Genomic DNA, 23,978 nt, shown 5'->3' on the forward strand with positions numbered 1-23,978 from the left:
AGCAACAAATGCTGGATTAGATACGGCAAAAGTACTTAACGACCCGCTAAAAAATCGCCCTTGTATTTGCCAGTTGATGTCATAAAGGCGACAGGATCTGGTTTTTAATAATTGACAATGTCATATCATCACAGAACACTGGTCGAAAAGTGTCATCGAAGGTATATCGGGCGTGATAGTAAATATGTCTACCGATACAAGCTGAGAAGAATGAAATCACTTTATAGCTCGGTTTAGGCTCGAATGGCTGAAACACCAAAGAAATCTTTCTTTATGCCTGCGGCATAGCCTACCTGTCATGCGACCGACAAACTTGTGTACTATATAGAAGTTTTCAAAAGTATATGTGTATCAAGTATTAATTTCGCAAAAGTACTAGTCTTTATCGATCGAACTGAATGAACTTACGTAATTAAATCGACCTTGGCCTTTCTATAGTTCTATTTAATATGTGTATTTTTTTACGTTCAGTTTCCAGTGAATAGGGACTATCTCAATTTTATATTCACAGTTATGTGATACGATTCATCTCAATTTGTGCCATGTGTGACTTATCGATACTTCGAGTACAAGCTGTCAATATTTGAGGTTACGAAGACCGTGCGACACAGGCATGACGTAAGCCTAGACTGGAACGACATACACGGTAGTTAAATAACGTAATATCAGTTGTACTCTGTGCTCTTCATTTTTTCTGATTAAATTGTAGACGCCTACTAAAAATTAACTTATAATTAAGGAACTTCTTCCCTTTAGCGTCAGCCTTTTTCATTCGTTATTACCAACTGTTTTATAGCCTGTGACCTTTGGCTAATCAGCCAGGTACTGCTTTGCAGCTGACTGACCGCTTTGCCAAGGTCTACGAAGGTTGAAGTTTAAGTAATGTACTCCTACTTTTTATAACGCATCACATCCTTGACCGTCACTACAACACAAGTTGTGCTTGATTATGTCAACAGTGCGAAACATTTTGTAAAAACAAAATGTGTATTTTTTTACAGTAATATAGAATAACAGTTGAAATTCACGGCCATCAATATACTGGGTTGCTTAAAAAGGTAATGGTAGCTTCTTTCCAGATATTTGATAGCGTCCTCGTTTATATTCGTTAGTTTCCGGCGTAGTAAACGGCATTTTGCTTCCACTCTAGGCTCTTGAAATTAAGGTTTCAACAGAAAAGAGCTTTTTACGCCCAATTTCCTATTCTTTTTGCCGAGGTAAAAATTCTACTGAAACACAGGCAGGCAGGCTAGTTATGTGGAGTACGGTGAGAGCCTCTAGGACTGTGAGAGTTGGTCAAAGGCAGTTTGTCTTGGAGCTAGAAAATTTATTGCTCGTGGCCAGTGAGGGCCGTCTATACGCATTTCGGAAGTGAAATGATATGCAACCAAGTCGTCGGCTGAGAAAAATCAACCAACTTTATATAACTATCATCAACCGTCTTAACCCGATAGATTTTACTAAAAAATAGAAGTCTTGTCACCATGCCGTGTGCCGAGCAATACATAACTACAATGATAGATTCCCGCATAAAATAGTTACAAATAATTATACATCAGTATTAATTTGAAGAACGAATAGCTTCAGGGAAACCCAGACCTATGCTAGATTTTCATCCCACGAAGACTATAATTTGCATTTGGTAAGAGTGGAAGGGTCTGGTACACTGACAAAAAATAAGGCCGTCAACAAGCATCTGTAGACAAACTAGACGTGTCGAGTAAGCAAGACTGTCGAACAGATAAAACCCGATAGACAAGACAAAGTCTCATTTTTCCAGCCTAAGGCAAGGCCGCACTGTGCAAAAGTCGTTAAAGCGCACCTTACGCCCACGTTCTCTAGATTTTACGCTGATAATTACCTTTTTCGATTGTGGGCTGTTTAATCAGGGCAAAACTTTCAAAATGTCACTACCGGGTCCTTCAAGAGCAAACGTGAACGTAAAAAAGGTCGAAGAGAGTAACGGCGGACGCATAATAAATTAATTTATTGGTAGAATTTATGTGAGATAACATATTTTTTTTGTACTAGACGAACCAACTGCTTCTACTTTATTACCATCATAATACTGTGATGCGCGTCTGTTCCATAACTTCAGAATATTTCAAGAGCACGGCAATCGAATCCTACAATTGGCCTAGTATGTATGATTCTCTTTCAGTTTTTCTTTCCTATGTTTAAGGGAAATTAGCTACGAGTGATCGTTAACGAAGCTATTCAATAGAAAGACTGATGCTAGAAAAAAAAGAGACATTCAGTAAATTTATATTGAAATAATTGAGCTATATTGCTTTGAGTGTCAGCAGCATCGAGGTTAAATTGTTTGGCGGTCAATAGGGCACCTGTTAGCACTCATTCAATTCACAGTTTGAATTAGAGGGACTACAGACGAGCAAAGAGCTTCTATTCTCTAAGATCAATATTTAGCAGCACCAAAAATCGCCGGTCAGTTTCATCCACTTTAAGAACGAAGCTTTGTTAAAAATCGTTCAGTAAAAAAGGCACGTTGTGAATGGTAGTCATTATGTTGAACATGTCCCCTAACGCCGCCCCCGCATCGTTTCACGTGACCCTGTTTGGGGGTTAAGAGCGCAACTATCCTTGAAAATATCGCACCAATTGTTTTTAAATAAATTACTTGAAATAATTTATTAAAGTAGCGAAATTTTGCCCGATATGCAGCGGGATTTCGACATCCTTGCTTTTGTGCTGCCCTCTAGCGGTAAAATTATAGGCACACACGCGATACCCTAAAAACACATATTAAGAAAAGAGAGTGTCACGGTTAAATTATAAATATATTGACAAATTTTGCAACGTCGCTCAACTTTTTTTTGAGTTTGCGACACAAGCGGATTCTTCAAAAGCTGCAAACAGATGTTTACCTATATATGCATTTTTTTGGAAAATTTTTATAATTCTACGTAAAGTAAATATATATTTACTTAATTCAGTCCGATCAACAGACAGTGGAATATAGCCCTCAGAAATGAAAGTCGTTTCAGATTCAATTTGCCTCATGTGTGATTCACTGATATCTCAAACGCGAACGGAAGGTCACTTCAGATTACAGTATTCAATGCTTAAGCCTATTATTTAAAGGACGTGCAGACATTTCAGTATTTTTATGGTTGAAGTTATAATCGGTGTGTGCCTTGATCGAATGGTGCCATCGCAACACAGGCATGCTACTTGACGCTAACGTTAGACGGATACATATAATCTATTGTAGATGTTAGTTTTTGCTCCTACCATTACGGGCATTCATTAAATCATGCCAAAAAGACCACTGACTATTTTAGATGTACATTGTGGTTGTAATGTTCTACGGAAAACTCCTTGTAACATGTTTGTTCGGCAATATATTTAAGGATATTCAGCACAAAGCATGTTGAAGCCTACGAGAGACCATTGGTCAACGGAGCGCCCTACATTATACTAAATTCCAATTATTGGCTACAAAATTTCATTAATTGAGCCTATTAGGCTCCTTATGTAAAAAGAATCGACTATAGAAGACGTCTGAGGAAGCTGTAAAATTATTATGCGTTTACCAGTCTAATACCGTAGGAAATTAGCAGTAACTGGATTGCGTATATTATTAAGCCTTCGCTGCAACGAGCAAAGCACTCATCTACTAGATAACGTTCACAAGCTTTGAACCACTTATCGAATCAACTAGTCTGAGTATGTTTGGACACATAGCCAACGGCTCCATACACTGCGTACCGCAAAGATCGCTCCACCTGGCGCTAAATAGTCGGGTATTCGTAATGACTTCCAGCGACGATCTTTACTCTACCTGCTTTTTGCGTCATTTCGCAGTTCACTAAATCGGGCTTTATCCGTAAATGGGCACCGCCGTTACCTTGCACTATTTGGCCTCAGTCGGTGTTGGCTTCCATAGTAAGACTAAGTGTAACCAATACGGATTCGTTTCTATTTCTTCGGTTACCGAAGTTCTTCTATTCAACTAACTTCAGTGAGATCACGCCTGTTGAAGTTGACAATTACATTTAATTTAGATGACAGGCAATATAACTCGCGATGTCATTCCAACTAGCTTTCAATTTTTTCAGTAACACTACTTATAGCTTCCTGTAAATGATAATTAACGCTTTATCATTAGTACAGTTATAAGTTTCTACGACCAACGTCCAGGCCTCTAGGTATTTACGTTCGAAAAACGCGAAAAAAAATGCATACTTACCTATCTATAGTACTTACTTTTCATAGTGTCACAGTAGCACGATATGTGAAACGACGAATTGTTCATGCTGAGGTGTTGTCACTAGTTTTCAGACGTAATGACCTTCGTTCGCAGCGTTCGCCTGTGATTGAGCTCGTACCTCAAATGGCTTGAGGTCATTGATGTAACCTACAAAACTTAGTCTACTTGTTCAAGTTTCTGCGTGCGGGTCTGCCTGCAGCGACTATCAATCTCACTGAGAGCCATTTTGCAATGTTCGGCCTTGATCCGTTACACCTTTTCATGTATATGCGAAAGGGAGCGTCTCAGACCTCGAGCGAAATCTCGCATAACTAATTCTCTATAGACCACTGACACTTTATTCAAAACATTTTCAGTACGCTGTGTACTTCTTTTGTATTGAACGAATTTTATATAATTCGTGAGAGACTATTGGCCTAAGCCACACTAACTTGTTATTTGATGACCACATTTGGCGGTTTCATTCTCACAATTAAATACTGTTAGAGAAATCATAACCATTTTGAATGGAATCATAACCATTTGAGCCAATTTGAAGTATTCTATAAATTCGGTGACTGGAGCTCGTTTTCACCAACAAAGTTCTGCTTCGTCTTCAGCAGGAGGCTGCATAAACCCAGTAACGGCACAGCTCTGAGCTTGTCGCGTATTTGCTGGTACTAGCACTTATTTTCTATACTATCATCTACTATGATACAACTTTTCATGATTGATTTAAAATGATATAATGACATTAAGTGATTTAACCGATAATTCGCCAGTCTGAAATTGTACATTTTCGTTTTGAAGCTTTCACTTTAGATATACTGTACCAATACATTAATGACGAGTAAAAATAAGATTCATTACGGCATATCGTACTCTGTGGACAAACGATTGATTTTAATGAGTTTATGATTGACAAATATCGGAATTGGGTTGCTTAAGTGTCTAAAACGTCAAAAAACTGCCCTAGAAATAATAAAGGATTATGTTCTTATTCTCTGGGCATCACTTGGAACCCGAATTAGGCACTATACGCTTATCATATTTATTTAGATAAAGGCTGTCTTCTATTATTGCTCAAGGAGTGTCACTGGAGGGAAGGAAAGCAGAAGGACAACACGTCCACTAGTGTCTAGCCAGTCAAATCAAATATTCAATTACTAGTTTTGTTGTTATCTCAAGCTGTCTAGTGGGTATGCTGAGGCCTATTTATTGAAAGAACATCCCATATTGAATGAGTGCAGTAATGGCAAAATCCAGAAATTTGTTCAAAAATTTCCATCGGTATTAATGCAGTTACGGCTTGCCAACTGACCGCAATAAAGCCGCTACATTGACGGGTCCAGAAGTGAATGTTATCGATACGTACATGCCATTAGCTCTCGGACGTTCTATTTTACGTGGGATGGCGTAATTGTAACCCAGCTGATTATTTACCAACCAGTTCTGCATATCCGATAAACTTCAATCTGAAAAGGCTTTATTCGCGTTTAGCGTTCGGAGAAACGCACCTTTCTGTCGGGAAAATTCAATCAAGGCAGAAATTAAGCATCCAGCCGAAACAACCCAACCACACAGACATATGTGCAGAAGCTTACCTAACATAAAGTAGGTTATTAGTTAATGAATCATGGTAGTATGATTGGACAAACAAGAACGAAATATGCATACTGGCGTAAACTCCGTACCAACTTGTATTCTTACTGGCCTCTTATCTAAATCCCACGCTAGAGAATTGCGGCAGGCCAAACCATTGCATATAGGACCATCTAAAAACATCAAAGTTGACAGTAATGTTGAACTCCTGGTCCTCTCTCTCTTCGTCGTATATGTTAGCGATTCCCAGCTAATAGGGCTTGTTGTCGTGACGCTATTATTGCAGAAGGCGTACCTTCTGTTTGTTTTATTCTTGTGAAAGTTCGCGGCGCTAAAGCTCTAAAAAACCCACTGTTCATTCACGCTTGTTGTGATAGTTCCATAGATCCCTTTTTTTCTCTTTGCAAAACTGCTGTGTTTCTTTACGTGTATGCTCTGTTCGTGAACACGCTCTGCCGTGGTGTTTTAGTAATAATGCTAGATGAACATAACATGATGCGGTATAGAAAGTACAAGCCAGTTTATTTGTTACTTTAGTTGTGTACAAACAAAAGACATATATCAACGCTTCAAAAACAGAAGAGCTATCGTATTTAATTGTTATCCTATGTCAGCTGACATTTTAAGGCGACAAGCTTATTTGTCTAGGAACGTCTATCTTTGACGTATGCAGAAGGTTCGCTTCGCTGTTTACAAAAATGGATATATGCATTTACTGCATGCTCCTTATTGTTATTGATAGATTTAATGACATTTTCATTTATATAGGAGGTCATATTGAACTGGCTTTCGTTTGAAGCTGAATTAGTTTAGTGCCAAAAAGATGGCTCGAAATGTAGATACAGTTGAGATCTATTGTTGAGCTATCCTGCATTGTTTCAATACAAATCAGGCCAGATTCTAAAAGTCACTGCGTTTACAATGCCTTTTCTCTTAGAGGCTGCACCGACGACTTTTCGCGCACCTAAACAATTTACGCTGTTACCCTACGCGCGATGCTTCTGCAATCACTGTCTCCTTTTCCCTCGTTGCCTTCGAGTAGATTCAGGTCCAGGTTCTCGGTCTAGCACGTCGCCACCTGCTGTGAATGTTTGCTGTACTTTGACAACAAGGACGTCGGATGCTGAGTCGCGCAGCAGTGCCGATATTCTACGTTTACCCCATCATAGTACTTTCGCTTGCTTTGGTTCCTTCAACATTTGCGGGAGCGGGTCAGCGACGGCGACAACAACGCTGAATCACTTCAATTCTTTTGCTACAACCGCAAAGTGTAGCAGCAGTGATTGCGGCAGTTGCTGCTGGTCGCCGACGCGCAGAGCGGCGTTTCGTTGTTTGCTGTTGCTGCACTTGGCGTTGGTTTTCCTGGTACGGGGTTGTGAAGGCAACGTCGACAGGATAGCGTCGGCGGTTGCTCTGGAATCCCTCCGCTCTGCTCTATGCGTATCATCATCTTTGTGCGTGCGTGTGTTGTATCTGCGTTCGTCTTTTGTAAAAGCAACGGCTCTATCGAAGAAACAAGCGACAACCAACATTTGCCGTTCTCTGACTACTGCTATTGCTGCTGGAAATGGTGGTAGTGTGGCTGCCTGAAGAGTAGAGCGCAGCGTCATCAGCCGAAGCCGTGCGACTCTTCACGCTTGGCAATCGCTGCCGGCTTTCTGACTGCCTGCCTGGCCGGCATCTTGCTCGTTACTGTACTGTAGCTCCATGCTGCTGCTTCTGTAGCAGTCAACGATGCTAGAGTGACACGCTTACCCTGATGTCTTACGACCGGAAGAGAGCAGTGGCCGCTTGCTTACCTTCCGTTCGAAGAACCAGCCAGCTAGTCAGCTAGGCTAAGCGCTGTACAGCCAGTCACTGCTGCGGCGATGATATGCAAGCATAGAGCAAACGGCACAGTCACAAATATAGCCAGCAGCAGGTAGCCAGACAAGCAACTACCGAATGAACGACCGGCCGACCGACCAACTAGACTGCCGTAGAGAGCATGGGACAGTGGACTGTGGTCCCCATTACAGCAAGATCCGTTATTGTAGTGGCAGTATAGTAGCGAACGATTGCATTGGTAGCCGTGGAACTTGCACTAGCAGTGGCAATTGCTGTGATGGCAGCCGTCCTAGTGGTCCTACCGTTGGCAGCGATGGACGACGCTGGAACTGGCCAGTGGACCTGTGGTAACTTGGGCTGCCACAGTAGCGACTACGGTTGTTGCCAGCTTTACTGCAGCTGACGTTACTATTGCTGTTGACGCGATGGTCACTGGTGCGACCTCCGCCGCCATCCCGTCTCCGGCCGCGGCGGTTTCGACGCTGCTGTGCACGCCTCGACGATGCAGAGGAGGGTTTGTTGCCTGCGTTTGTCCGTCTGTCTATACGGAAGACCGGCGGCCACTCTAGTACGGCCCACGAAAGGGTCTCACAGCCTGACGGCGGCCAGCAAGATAAATGGCAATAGACGATACGGAGAGAAACAAACAAGCAACCCTGGCAGCAAAGGCAAAAGACCGGCAAAGCAACAAGTACCGTCCCAAACGCATAGACGACATACGCATAGCCCCAATGCTAGCGATTTTTCATTTACAACTCTACTAGCCGTGTAGTCTACTAGCGTAATGGCCATGCTAACACTGCTGATGGCAGAGACACATCACAGACGGCTGGCCTACCATCACTACAAACAAACACTCATATATATATATATAGGTAGCCATATGGATACACACACACTCACGTGTTAACGTCCAACGACAGAAATAAAACGAACTTTAGTGGGCGCGAAGACACTGAACAATAGCTGATCTTCGATCGTATTCCGAACACGGACTCCCTGCCTCAGCAGTCATGCATTTTGCTATCAAAAGGACTAGCCTCCATTGGACTTGCGAATCCTATATGCATATATATTAGGCTGTCCCAAGAGAATCCGGCAAACTCTGAGGTGGATTAATTTTTTTAAGTATACACGTTAGCAGATGAAATTTCGCTGGTGAACTTTAATTTTCTAGAAGTTGAGAGTCACAACCGGTTGACTGTGGTCCAAAAGAAATGAGTTCAAAAAGAGAATCTCTTAGTTTCCAAAACCAACGTTCGTTCACCAATTCTTTTTCAGTTTTTGTTGTTCCTCGAATACTCGCTGCTGAAATTCATCGAAAATTGGTGAAGACATTAGGCAAGAGGGCTCTAAATGATAGCACAGCACGTGAAAGGGGGAAACATTTTAAAAACAGAGATTCGAGCGTTGAAGGCCAGCGAAGGTGTAGTCAAGTGTCGGGACCCGAAGGACCCACCGCCGCAATCGAGGAAGCTCTTCACCGAAACAACACTCGGAATATAAGGGCTTTGTCGACCAAAACTGCCATTTCACGTGTTACACAATTGTAACTAACATATTGAAAATGTCCCCGTGTATTGACCGCAAGCCAGTTGAAAGTGCGCGCGGCGTGTTCCACATACGAATTGCGGAACTTCAGTGACGAAAAAACCCGCCACTATTCGGTTGCCATAGACAAGGCGTAGTTTAACCTTGACCACTAGTCGAAGAGGGACCGGGCAAGAACATGGCGTAGCTATTTCTGAAGGGAAGTCGACTTAGGGGCAGGTAGTTTTGGACGTGAGGTAAGGTAGTACTTGCAATGGGCATTAGGCGCATCTACTACAACGACGTGCTGACCGAAAATCAAACAATGAATTCAGTCCACTGTCTTGAGTTCCCTAAGACCCGTTCCCATTGCAGTTAAAATTACACACTTTATGTTACTTAGTGCTACGCCAAATCTCACCGCTACGCCTCGATGACCTCCTGGATTGATCAGAGAAATATCCTCTATCAGAGAAAGAACCTCAACCCTAAAGAGCTTTCTCTACCCTAAAAAGGACAGCTGGTGGACAAACATATCCCACTACTGATTTACTTCGAGAAGCGATAGACAGAGGAATTACACATAGGAACGCGGTTACGTATGGTATATAGCTGACGAAAAGTTGCCAGAGCGCTGGTCGTGTGTAACAACAGAATATTTCGAATGCATCGAATAAAGCATGACTAGAGTTGATCGTCACAGAAAGCATTGCACGACCAGTCAGAATTTATTTAATAACAATGATAACATTACAGCTACCATTGTGAAGACTTCTAACGAATAGCCTTTAAATAGAACTCCTAACTGTTGCCACTCCTGTTGAAGACTTATCGCGATTTCTAATTGTTGGTCAAATAGTGTAACGTTCTATGGCGGGTACACATCTGCATTGCTGAATACTGTCTTGTGTGAACAATTGCTTACTAATATAATGATGATGTGCCAGGATTTATCTGCAACATCGATAGAGGGAAAACCCGTCATAGCAGTCTATGACGAGTACCCATCGGCAATTCAACAGTACTTTCCATCTGCTATCATATACAACTAATGCTATTGCAGTGATCGCTCAGCAACTCATCGTCGTACTGACCGGATCTCCCCCAACACCTGCGAACTAAGAGATCCAGTCCAGGTCCAAGGGGCCCATTACCCACCCTACCTACAGTGCCTAGTTCATTTCAGTCTGGGTGTATATTTATTTTTACACATCGTAGACTGGTCGACAGGTACAGATAGAAAAACAATAGGCAATAAAGTAACAATACTGCTGTTCTGTTGATTTTACCATCTTGAAACTAATTAACATACTGACCCACGAACTCTGCCAAATTGTAAGAATATTATTTGCTTAGCAGATCTACCGTTTTTAATGGCCTCCGTAGGAGCTAATCAAAAGATGAATCGTCAGAGACTCACCGTACACTAACGCTAGTCTGCATCGTGGGTTATAGTCGAATGCAACCAAGGTCGGTCAGATTTTACAACCTGACGACCGCTATATGTGAGATATTAAAATGTACTGTTGTTTTCTACAATGAAAACTTAGTGAACTTGGTTATCTACACAGTAATATGTTAACAACGAAGTTACGTTCTATTATTATTATCATTACGTTCCTGAAATGATGGCAGAGGGTTGAAGCCCCAATTCGAATCACTTCTTGTTTAATTACAAGTCAAAAATTCTGAAGCATGAAAACGGAGCGCAAAAATTGTTCTAATCCTTAGATAACTAAATTAGTGTCGATTGTTGTTTGTTACCAGGGGGCCAGTGTAAAGGGCACATTCTCGTAACGTTATGCGATTTCGTGTACGTCTGTTCATCTTCATGGACTTTCGATCGAAATACTTCTCAGATTTAACCAAGACGCCCCTTTCTTCTTTAGAATGTATTTAGCTATAGATTTCCAATTTGGTATTTATGCGAAAATTTTCAAACAATAACATCGTTGGAATGTGCGGGCCTGTAATAGGTGGCCACATGGAAGGTTGGTTATGCAATGTCGAATCTTAAGGCCAGTTTCTAAGTGCCAGAAATCTCTCAAAATTTAAGTGAAATAAATCCTTCTGTTAACCACACGATGCAATATTAACAGTCTGATCCTCTGCACACCAAGTGACAAAATAACGGGCTCCGTGGCGGAACTTTAGTTCGTATCAATCATCGCTGACCTAAACAAAAGGGGAATCTGGATCGGGCATTTTACTTTTCTCTACTGTGATCAAGTGCTAGTTCTGCCGAGATTCACTGGAAAATAGAATTCAATAAATGTCTCACGCAGACGGGTCTCACTCAATTGAGAACGGCCGAGTTTTTGCAGTGTGCTTTATTCAATATGCACTTACGCCGCAGCTGTAGGTAGCAAATTCAGGTTGAAAGGGCGATATGCCATATGAAAGGACAGTTTCTAACAGTTGAGGTCGGCAGAGACGTCACTAGAATTGTCGAACGCGTTCCTCAGCGATCATTGTCGCTCTAACTTCAACACAAGTAAACGATCCGGGACAGTTTATAGCTTCGCCCTCATATCTTGGCTTATCCCTATTACTGTCAAAGGCACCCAGTTGGGCTGAGCTTTTTCATCGTGCGTTTGCCTTAATATACTTTGATGCGTATTATCTTAGTTAGGACAGAAAAGAAAACATTATTCAGAACGTGAAAAATAAAATCGATTCTTGAATGGTCCCGTATGACATCTGTCATTTACTCTAGTGTGCGTGAAACTATGGTATAACATTGGCGCATCGATAATATAAAGTGAATGACTTCACTCGGGAGCTCATCAATGAATTAATGTACATAGCTGACTTAAATCATGTTTGTTGCAGCCAAAAAGAGCCTGAGCATCAAGAACTTCTGGTAATAATTCATATACACAAATGAATGATGATAACCTAATAATTAATGGGTATCAGATACTAATAATCAGGAGAATACAGAATGAAGCTGAAAAAAGGAATTGCAAAATAAAGTATTACTATTTAGGGCAAGAGCTCGTTGTATAATTGACGTACCGTTTCGTAAGTGTGTTAAAGAAATCCCAGACAAGGCAAATAAGATCCCCTCTTATTAGACTCCTAATGGGGACAAATCTTGAATGCTGAACCTAAAAATAAGCAAATCCGCCCATACAGGATAAATAAGTGGTTGTAGTGCTGGATATCAGAACAAAATAGTTTATGAATGGAACACACAACGGCCACAGTGTGATACATTTTGCTAGGTTTGCCTATGATCTTATATGTTTCACGTAGACTTTTCTTAAGGCTAGTTTACAATTGTGTCATTATTGTGACATAGCGTGTATTCTATACGGTATTCAAAAGAAATGCTGCAAACCGCTTTAGTAGATCACAACCCCGTATAGCGTACTTTGACGTCCTGAAGCTACTGGTGTTAGAACGTTTTAGCTAATAGAGTAGATAACCATTACGGTTTTTGAAAAATCGAGACGCTTCTTAAAAAACAAGCGAACATAACAAAGCAGACCTAATAAAATTCAAAGAACGATTTTGAGATCTCCCAGCGTTTTCTGAACAGGTGTAAGCGTTTACAGTGCGGAAAATGAGCGCCAAATATGACGTCTTCCTAATTCTCATTCGGGCGTTACTCTCCCGAATATCGCTGGGCGACATTGAGCACTAACAAACTTAAAACGATAGAAGGTAGTTAGATAACGACCTTTGAGCGCTTTCTACCCCTCTATGTCACTTTTCGATCGTAGTTGTCTTTCTTACATTTTACGCCTATAAGAAAGATGGTAAAGTAAAAGCTTATTCGATAGACCTAGGCTGTAATTTGACAGAACATGATCACCAAACGAGTACACAAGATCGACGATCTGTAAACGAGCTAGATGACTATGAGAAGCTTCTAGATGATTATAGTATAAAACATAACATTAATATCTGAAATCGTATATTTATTTCCTATTGCCGTATATCGGCTTATTGCAGTTAGTCGTTACGGTAGATAAACTGATGGTTCGCTTTGCAAAGTTTGGCTCCTCTGTCAGATTTAGCATACAAGAATGCTTGCGAGACTTTTAGAAAATAACAAAAAAAAAAAACAACGATGTGTCACTTTGCGACAGATTTTAGGTTTGAACGATTTCATATATTAGTTCACCATAATTCATTCTTAAAGCGCAATAGATTCCTCGTCTACTTAAAAGCATTAGACTTCGGTAGAGCGTTTCGTTGGAAAATGTTTTAGCCCCGGTGCGCAAGCATGACGAACAGTTGTAGAATAGCCACCATAAATATCTACACAGAGGTAAATGTAATACAAAATATGGTGTGTGTCTACTACGGCAACCTTCGTACCGTATAAACAGGTTTGCCTAATCAAACAGGATCCTGTTGGGTCTCAGTTATGGGTTAGCAATCGCATTGGAGTGACAGGGTGCTGTTCTCCTTTATGGTTTAGCAGCATGCGTTGTGGTGTCGCTGTTGTTACGGGTTGAAACCGACTCCGCCTCGCGGATAACTTCGCGCGCGAAATTTCTGCAACCCTAGTTATGCGTGGACGCCATCACATCGGCCGATTCCAACGATTCGATTTATGTCGTTGTGATATAAACAGTGCCATGTACATGCAGTGGTCGTAATAAAACTTTTCTGATTAAAAAATCGTATGAGCCAGATTAAGGTAATCTAGCCCTGGGTAAGAATCCCAAAATTTCCCCTAAAATGTTTTCGAGAGAAATTGCCGTTTTGGCGGTTCTGGTGTTGAATCAACGTAAGAAAAAACAAATAACTAATTTAAGTATATACTCATTTAACCGACAATAAATCTATAAGTAGAACTTTAGTTCAACAAGATTTCATCGTTCTGATAATCCTACTACTAATATACAATACGAAACACGTTGAATATTATATATATATATATATATATATATATATATATATATATCTATTGAAATACGCAATTAACGTGACAGATGCAGCACTGCATTAAAACTAGGTCCTTTGACTATTTGAAATTCCCAACAAAAAAACTTAGAGCTTCCTTTTTGGGGGGGGGGTCGAACTTCTAGCCCCTACTTGCTATTACACTTCCGTCCGTTTCAATAGATATTAGTAAACTTTTAATTTCCCAAAATACAGAGTTCCAGCTGTTCGACGAACTACTCTTTCTTTAATCGAGTTGTCACCTTTATATTTCTCAGCCAACACTTGTACCGTAGACTTTCGTCAAGTTTTTCGAGATGGGTAGTTCAGCCAATAAGACTGTTTGGTGACAGTTTTTCATGGAAAAGCTGGTCTTTTCCACGCTAAAATTCTCCATGGAAAAAAATAATGGGTATAAAAACAAAGAATATGTGTCAATTTTCAATAAAACTAGTCTTTACTAAATGTAAATAAACGCACCGTTTGGTGCCGGGCCATCTTAGATTTTGCCCAAACCCAATTTTCCGGAGTAATTTTTTGTTTGTGAGTGTCACTGTATTTTGATGTCATTATGAAATGCAGCATAGAACAATTCGCGTTTTTACACCGAATCTGGCAGATATGAAAAGGTCCTTTAAATTTGCTCTGCAAGTGTTTCTGGGAAAATCTAGTAGTAACACAAATAAAATTTAGTTAATTAACTTAGCTAAATTTTACCAGAGTCATGTAGCATTCAAACAGTTGCCAGCATTTATTTACCGAGGAAAACTTACCGTGGTTATAGGCAGTCGATTATGCCGGACAGAATACGGACGGCGTAGACCTGGTTGACTCGAGAGACACTGATACAATTGATCAAGAAACTCACACAGACTGGTTCACTTGATGATAAAAGAAGCTCAGGAAAGCCGTAAATCGAGGGAACAAATCACAATAGTATCACTGCGGTCTGGAGCAGTTAAGCTGCCAATCCAATGGCCTCGACGCAATGTCGCTATGAACAATTTGACCGATCGACGATCGCTCTGCCATTTATTTTGAAGCGAGCGTTGTATCTTCATTCCCACAATATATAGTTGCACGTACGAGATGAGAGATTTGCTTCTTTATTAAACGACACCTGCCGCATTGTATAGCGCCCCTTTCTATGCTGTTCAAGTCGACCGCCATGACATACACACTCCTATATATATAATGCTGTATGGGGCAGCTAAGTGTTTTTGCGATTTCATAGAGGTTTTTCTGAACGATAAACAATGGATCAAGATAGCCGCGTTGTTCTTCCACAACAGTGCCGCCCATCTAAAACTTACATTTTTAAAATCAAACTGAAGACAAGTTGTTTGGATAAATATCGTGGACATATGTACGGCTTCGCTGAAAATCACGATCATAGATCAAAACGTACCATAGATAATTATTTGCATCGGAATCATACATAACCAGTATAGTTATACTGAGTTCAGTCCGGTCAATTTGGCTTTGAGAAACGGTAAGCCCACTGGTGTTCTTTACTTGTCAAAGAAAATGCGATTTCAGTCCCTAAACTGAGAACCTGTACAAGAGAACTTCATCTAGATTTACGGTAGAGGATGCCCGTCTAAGTTGACAGCACGATCAGGCAGTATCAACTTCTCCCCCTAGAATCGTAGGTCTTTCTGATAAAAGCAGCGTTTTCCCTTGGATTTTCTTGAACGACGGGCTTTTTCGCACTAAATCATTAGTGCCGTATATAGCTCCACCTCTGATCCAAATAAGTCCACAAGCTGGGGTTATCGGATTTCAACAACATGGGTGTCTTCGATCAATATTTACTCAAATATAAATTAACTCTAATGAATTCGTTTCGACAACATAATAGAAGAATCTATGACGAATATACTGGATGCTTTGCCCTTGGTATCGGTTTTTCCACGGATAGCGTTAAGTACATTTCAGCCCCTCGAGTTGAATCTACCCCTCTATAGAGAAATGCGGCCAGAGTTCTACGTACGCTTCACTTCATACATACGAGTGTGTCTGTACGTACATGTTGGATGCCGTGCTCTATAGGCAACGTCTCGTTGTTGTTGTGGTGTGTTCATTGGCGCGCTCGAAAAATTGGCGCGCTTCTTCTCCACTCTACGATGAACGTCAATGCTGCTAATAGTTGGGTACCTACTGTCAGCTTGTTGTAACGGCTCGCTCGTGCTACTACTGCCTGTCCGTCTTCGTGTTGCTTATATATGAGATACTCGCTCAATGCAAGTCCAATGTTATTCTACCGAGGGAGTCTGCTGGCTGGCTGACGGATCCGATAGCTTACGGGTGACTGTCAACCAGCTACCTGGCCAGCCATTGCCGCCGCTGCTGCTGCTGTACTGAACATATAAGCAACAATAATCGCAGCAGTTCTATGGGCTGTTTGCTGCCAGGCAAGCTACTCATCAGCACACATCGATTGATTTAGCGAGCATGGAGCATCAACAGTAGTGCTGCTGCGCTATGCTGGTAGTGGAGACGGAGAGGAATCCATAGACGCCAGCCAGCCAGCCAGCCAGTATATAGAAACAGCAAAAGTCAAGGCGCCCGGTCAACAGACAGACAAACAGACCAATGAGAGGCAGCCGTAATGATAGCGGCGGCAGGCACAACTCTCAAGAATCTCATCGCCTTTATAGCATCATCCTATCCAATACATTCCCTATGACTACTAATACCACCAGTGCTTGTCGCTATCGCTATAGAGCGACAGGCAGGCAGGCAGGCAGGCAGGCAGGCAGGCAAGCAAGCAAGCCAGCCAGCCAGGCAGGCAGACGCAGCGACTATTATTATTATTATAGCATTGGCTAACGCAGGCAGCGAAGCAAAGAATATATTGCCACAGCAGCAGCACCAAGCCAAGCTGCTGTCGGCTTCACTCTATGTTCGTAGCAGTCGCAGCAGCAGCAGCAGCAACGACGACGACAGCAGTCATGTGAATACACAGATACAAGCCGAACCAGGCAGGCAAGTTTCGACTGTCTATGTGGTGTACGGCAGCGGTGTGTTCCTATGGGGAAAGCTGCGCCGCTGGCTGTCGCCGTGCTATGGCTATGGGCCCATCCAGGCACAGCGGCGGCAGCAGCAGCAACAACAACAGCAGCAGCAGCAGCAGCAGCAGCATGAACAGCAGTGAAAAAGACAGCCAACCCTCTAGCTAACCAGGCATAGGCCCATCGTTATGCGGCGACTGCTGCTTTTGTGTCAGTCGTATTGAGCAGTATTAGTGTTATATTGCTACGACTTGGCTGGCTGTAATGCCCGGCCGCCGCCACCGCCGCCGCCGCTGCTGCTGCTGCTGCTGCGGCTTGTGGCTATGGCCGCTAGCTAGCTAGCTGGCTAGCCAGCAAGCCAGCATAGGCAACACAGACAGCGGCTGCTGCTGCTGTAGTAGCAGTGGTGGTGCTGGCTGGCTAGGTGGCTGGCTAGGCTTAGCTTAGCCGCCCTCCGCTGGCGCCAATGGCAGACAACGGCTCCCTTCGAGTTGCTCGCTCATTGGCTGATAGTTGGCGCGCGGTTCAAATTGCGCCAATCAGCTCTCCCCCGTAGGGCTACATGCTTTGAGCGGCAGCTCGGCCGCCATTCGCTGTGGCTGGACACTTTGAAACGGTCGTTTTTCGCCGACGCTCGTTCATTTTCGCCCCCGACGCCTCCAACAAGCTGTAAGTAATGTACTTTTGCCATTTATTTAGCCCCAATAACAAATTACGACGATCGAGTTTAGTTCCGGTGCGTTTTTCCGTACAATGTAATCCCTATGGGGCTTACTGCTGTGCTGTTGGGCTCCTTGGCGGTCCCTGTGTGTTGTAGCATAGAGTTACTATGAATGCCTGCCTGCCATAGCGTCCCATGGGCACTTGCTTAGCTATGGTAATACTAAGGCAGCGTAGCCGGCCGCTCCGCTAGGCCGTCTACCACTGTGGATACGAGCGGGCTTTCGGGACCTGTCGTGCCGACGTCGTGTGCAGGCCCCCAGCGGCCCTCAGTGGCTAATCACCGTCACTCGCTAGGCCTATTTGGTGACGACGCAGCCATTCGGGCCAGTTGGCGTCGTCCACTCATTCTCCGCTGTGTATCGCTATGGAGGCCTATGGGCATGCCGCCACACGACTGCCTTGTTTGCCTGACTGCTCTAACGCCACTATGGACTGGCTATGGGCGTCTATGGCAATAGGGTGGTGCGTGAGGCAGCCGGCATACGCTCGGAACTCTGGCGGTAGGCGTCGGCCTGTGCCGCCGGTACGGGCAGATGGTCACCAACTTCTAGTGATGCCGTGTGACCAGTGGGCGCTTGGGGGGCGGCCGCCCAACGATGTCCGCCGCCCTCATAGTTTCGTCCATAGAATAACATTGTAGGTCGCTTCGGTACTCGATGTTGGACTCCGAACGGGGCACAGACTTGAGTTCGGTTGGGTTTCATCTGAGAGTTTAGTCGTTCCCGATGGCGTCCGCAGTGACCTTCGGCCCAGTGGCGGCGACGCGAAGTCGCCAGAGTCCGTCGGCTTCGGCCGCCATAGAGACCCATGTTGCGGCTTGGCGGGCTCGCGCTCAACGTGGGTTTCTATGGCCAAGCACCGCCAATGGGACTGACCGTAGACTATTACCAGTGCTAACCGGGGTTAGTAAGAGGCATGCTCAGCGAGGACACTTGGTCGGCTCCATCGAGGGAAGAAGTGAAGGTTTCTTGGGGTTGTTGGTAAAGACCCGTCGCGAGGTGTTTTTGCTGGCTGAGGGTTGCTGCCTTGCAACGACCGTTGGGCCTAGCTCCTGCGTCTCTAGCCCTTGTTGAACCTTGGTACGACGATCTGCTGCTTGGTATGCCCAGATGCATAACAATCCTCTACGTGTATATTGCTCATATATAAGCCGCTGGATAATGTCATAGTCAGCGTTATGGCAATTGTAGCTCGATCATATTGACTGTCATATGTATATGCTAATATGTAGTGACTTGTTAGATGATGCTATTTTGAGATAAGCTCGTATGTCGGTTAATCAGAGGGCTTTAGGAAAGGTACCTGGTCCGAAATTGATATATGTACTCTGGAACAAATACAATGTACACGTAGTTATATTACGTAGTCCTTCAATACTAGCTATTTTGGAACTTGTACATCACAACTGTTTGTTGTCATTTGGTTTCTTTTGAAATACATAGCATAGTTCTCAAGTGTATTTGGCAAATTGTGTTTTTAACCTCAACTATAGACGCACGCCTAAGGATGACAATACGGTTTCAGCCCTATATGCAGGCAGACGTATATAGACGTCCACTAATACTGCAAACCTTTAAGTAAAATTTATTTTTTGCATGATTTTGAATTTAATTTAACGATGAATAGATCTGATCTATAATAAGCGTTCATTTCATATGGAAAGTTTTTATGCATGCGATGCGATTTAGGTACGTTTACATGTATTAATATTACACATGTATATATAAAATCTCTTCAACGCATTCCGCCTAGCTCTTTGCTATCGCAAAGGCCATAAAGAATTAGCATGTACATTGTTTTTTATATTGCCATGACGTTTTTCTTTGTTTCCTTTGCTGGGTCTCGCACGTACTTTGTTGGCAATATGAAGTTTGGATTTTATAGTTATTCATTGTTTAAACTTTCGTTGCAGAACGATATGGCTAAGGGAGATAAGCCTCGTGGACGTATGTCCGCTTACGCCTACTTTGTGCAAACGTGCCGCGAAGAGCATAAGAAGAAGCACCCAAATGAAAACGTCGTTTTCTCTGAGTTTTCTAAAAAGTGCGCCGAACGCTGGAAGACGATGAGCGAGCCTGAGAAGAAGCGTTTCCACCAGATGGCCGAGAAGGACAAGAAGCGCTGGGAAGCCGAGATGTCGACCTACGTGCCCGCCGATGGAGGCCGTGGCAAGGGTGGCCGCAAAAAGAAGGACCCCAACGCACCGAAACGCGCCCTCTCGGCCTTCTTTCACTTCTGTAACGACGAGAGACCCAAGGTCAAGGCTGAGCTCGGTGAGGCAACCGTCGGTGAAATCGCTAAGGAGCTTGGACGCAGGTGGCAAGCCTGCACCGAGCAGGATAAGGCTCGTTTTGAGGCAATGGCGGCCAAGGACAAACAACGCTATGAGCGTGAGATGGCGATCTACAAGCGCGGTGGAACCGTCCCACAACATGGAAATATGGGACATCACGAAATGGAAGATGATGATGACGAAGATGACGATGAGTGCGACGAGTAAACGTACGAAGCTACTGACACCCTCTCCCCTCCCCCCGGCTCCTGTACGGCCTGCCCTATCCTGCGTCTTGCTTGAAAACGTCACTGTACGATAAAGATTGGTCGGTCGATCGCATGTCATCGTGATTCCCAGTTTGTTAAGAGTTGGAACTCATTCGTGGCCTATCGCAATCAACTAGTGCATGAGGCTACGTTCCGAGGCCATGTTAGAGGAGAAGTTTAACGACACGCAATTCTTAGTGTGGTCTGGAACTGCTGTTTCGTCTGGTTTAGCGGCGCAAATGGTGGTGGCGGCGGTACCGTCGGGCATTTTCTCCTCTGAAGCTTCCTTTTCTATCCCCTCAACAGAAACACCCCAAACCCCCCACCTCCCCTTGTATATCTCAATTGCCCGTCAGTCAGCAATCTTGTAGACGCAGAACAGGATGACGATGAAGAAGCATAAGAAGCGGAGTAGGTAAAAGAAGACGGGAATATAAAATGAAGATGACTGAAGTTGTGTAGAAGAGAGTCGAGGAGCAGGGCCCTTATAATTGTGCGCCCTATCTGTAGAACTTTGACGTGGAAGGAAGAAATCGCATTGCAGAACAACCGTATCTCACTGTCAGCTGATTTATCAGCAGTAAGTCCCTGCTGTTAATTGGTTAATTGATCACATTGGCTAGGAGACAATTGGTCCCATGAAGGTACGACGTGACAGAACCCGATCACGCGTCGACCTTTCTCCGATGTCTGTGCGACTTGAGGGGCGGTTGTTCTATTTGTTTAGAATTCGTTAGCATCGGTACATAAATATATATAAATATATATATATATATATATATATATAGCGAGAGAGAAACAGGAGGAATTGGGAGGCAGTGAAGTGGACAACCGAGAAACACACGGCACCCCCTTGAAGGAGTTGATTTCATTAATGATGGCCAAAATGATGGTGGTTCGGTGCATTTATTTAAAGCATCAGCCCTTTTTTTCCCATCATCAAAGCATGCCATAATTCTTCCCACTTTGAGTCCATGACTCCTCCACTCAAAGTCCGAAAATGCTATTCGATTATCTCAAAGCCCTCTTTGTCACGTCTTAACAAATTTCTTGCACAACAATTATACCAATATCCAGGCTACTAGACGCACCCGTGAGTATGTCTAGGTGCATGTATGTCTGCTAGATCAACAAAGCACGAGCGATTGGGTCCTGCAGACATCTCACAATATTTATGTATGTATTTAGTAAAGAGGAGAAAAGAAAAACTGAAGGGGTTGCCGTGCACCGAGGGTGAATTATGATAAAAAAGAATGATGATGATGATGATGATGACGGTGCGCGGATTAAATAGTAACAGTACAGAAAAACAGACGACGACGATAATGATGGTGATGATGACTATAATAATAATAACAATGCTGATGATGATAATGAAAAGAAGCATACGCATAGAGCAGACGATGATGTAGCAGGACGAGAAGGAAGAGAGAAGAGTAAAGTCGTAAGCAGTACTCCCATTGAATCATTTCATATTACATTCATTCATTCAATCATTCATGCTTCATCATTATGTAAATTTTGCGCGCTCATCCGAGGCCGCAGGGCAAGACGGGTAGGGAATGTTTTCTCCCATTTGGGTATGGTGACAATATAATATTACTATTACTGCTGCTATTAATAGAAAGCATACCAATTAAACAATATGGACATAGGAACGGAGTGTGGAAAACAACTAATGTATTCATTTATTCAATTGTTTGTCAGTGCGCGTACTCTGCTAGAAAATATTGTCGATTTGTCGTGAACTATAGAGGACCGTCAATGCAGAATAATTGGAAATGACCAATCAATTCAATGTGGAAGTGTGAACATGTAATTTCGCCTCGAGACGTTAAATGCGTAAGCGTAACGGCTCGATCTTAAATCCGTCAAAGAAAGAACACGAGGAAAAGTGCGACAGCATAGTGAACAGTAGACAATGTGGAGTAACTTGTACTGCTGTCGCTTAGATATGGTTATTATTATTATTATTATTATTATTATTATTATTATTATTATTATTATTATTATTATTATTATTATGTCAACATAAATGTCAAAAAACCAACACGGAAATAAAAACAGTACATAACGCAAGTCAGTAACTTGAGCTAATAAAGAAATGAAAAAACAATGCCTGCGGACCGGATTTGTACACAGATACTCATGTATAAAGCAGGAAATAAAACTTAACCTAAAAGAAGTTTGTTTTTAGTTGACAGTTAAAAAGTTGCTGGCTCTAGGCGACAGAGCAGGGACTTATGTTATCGTTGCTACTAGCTAGCAGAATATTATTTACGAGAAACAGTCGTGAAGGTACAGCGAGAATGTTTTGGCCCGTTTTACTTAATAGAGGCTTTTTTGTGATAGTTCTGTATTAATAACCTTAAACAAATGTATGTTCAAAATAACGGGATGTTATTCATGGGTATAACCATATTTTAGCATTCTGTTGTTGGTTCATTAGTGTTTGCCCGTAGAGAAGAATTAAAGAACTGTAATCTTGTGAAAGTTCAGGCGTTGCCGTTTCGCTCACTGCAGTGGCACAGGCTTTACGAGATATTTGTTATTTCTGAAAATAATAATCCAAATGATAAGTTCGTTTTTTAAAGGTGTAACATGCCTCTGACACAGGTCGTATAAACCTTGGATAATCTTTTTGGGAAATAGAAGCTAATCAGATGCTATTTGGTATTCTGGTATTTTTTTTTGCTTTTTTGTTTATCTTGATAGATTGAAGAATTCGAAGGCGAAAACTGCTTCCAATATGAGGCCAGATTCACGCCAAGTGTTAACGAATAATTCCAAAATCAGTAGGCATTACTTAAAAAATTCTTTTCCAAATTTATGATTTGCTAATATGCGTTCTAGCTATCTCTTGTCTGTGATTTTCTTCGCCTCCCCTAAAGATTTACCGAAGGCCGTTATCATTGTTCCTATAGCCTCATAGGGCACTGTAAAAGCGCCGTTCTCAAGGGCAACCTAAGCACCTTTGTTTCGACCGTAAGTAAAACAAGTAAAATCAACCGAATACCATAAGCGGTCTGTCAATTCGGGGCAGGGCTAAATTGTGCCAATCGGAGAGGAGATAAAAAGTCTAGCTGCATAGGAAGTTTAAGCTATCGACGGGTGTTAGAGGTCTCGTCTTAAGCTTCCGAAAAAATTATGTCTCAGCAATGACAAAACAATGATCAATTGTTTTGAACGAATTTTCGAGGTACTTTTCTATTTGGAACAAACCTAAGTTGGCTCTGTTTGCCCTTACTTGACGTCTTCGATAAAAAATAATAACTAAAACATGTGTTCTACCTTTAAACCTATCTTCCTATGTGGGAGCTGGGAGCGTGAGATTGTGGTGATTACTAAGTGTGAAGACATTCAAGAGTAAATAGTTTTTCAGGCTTTCCTGAAACAGTTTATTATTCAGTGGTATCATGCAATTAACAGTTAGAACATGGAATAATTTATACATCATCAACTTTGAAAAAAAATCAACAACTCTAGCTGATGCCTTACATAAACAATAGTTTTCCTACAAACTTATGCCCGTCGCGTGTTCGGTATATGTACTGTAGCCATATCTTTGTATAAATATATAATAATTTCCCTGCAAGCTCATATAAAAATTTAAAGACTTACTGCGAAATGTG

General features: G+C 42.5%; 1 protein-coding gene and 1 long non-coding RNA gene across 2 annotated transcripts; one reads left to right on the forward strand and one right to left on the reverse strand.

The window, feature by feature from the left end:
* Positions 1–2,390: 2,390 nt before the first annotated feature.
* Positions 2,391–16,342, reverse strand: LOC111261157 (uncharacterized). Its single transcript, XR_015311376.1, has 5 exons — positions 14,842–16,342; positions 12,188–12,279; positions 4,228–4,486; positions 3,803–3,994; positions 2,391–2,750 (listed from the first exon to the last, which is right to left on the reverse strand). It is a non-coding gene; the product is annotated as an uncharacterized LOC111261157 (long non-coding RNA).
* A 1,299-nt stretch (positions 16,343–17,641) lies between these two features.
* On the forward strand, positions 17,642–22,531 carry LOC111261156 (high mobility group protein DSP1). Its single transcript, XM_022834445.2, has 2 exons — positions 17,642–17,751; positions 19,718–22,531. Exon 2 carries the CDS (start codon positions 19,724–19,726, stop codon positions 20,303–20,305), a length of 582 nt encoding a protein of 193 aa, XP_022690180.1. The 5' UTR covers positions 17,642–17,751; positions 19,718–19,723; the 3' UTR covers positions 20,306–22,531.
* Positions 22,532–23,978: the final 1,447 nt, after the last annotated feature.

This window comes from Varroa jacobsoni, unplaced genomic scaffold (assembly GCF_002532875.2).
Source record: "Varroa jacobsoni isolate VJ856 unplaced genomic scaffold, vjacob_1.0 scaffold_524, whole genome shotgun sequence".
NCBI lineage: Eukaryota > Metazoa > Arthropoda > Arachnida > Mesostigmata > Varroidae > Varroa > Varroa jacobsoni.

Bases quoted from the DNA above. Each gene is read 5' to 3' on its own strand.
- LOC111261156 (XM_022834445.2), top strand. From the start codon at position 19,724: ATGGCTAAGGGAGATAAGCCTCGTGGACGTATGTCCGCTTACGCCTAC.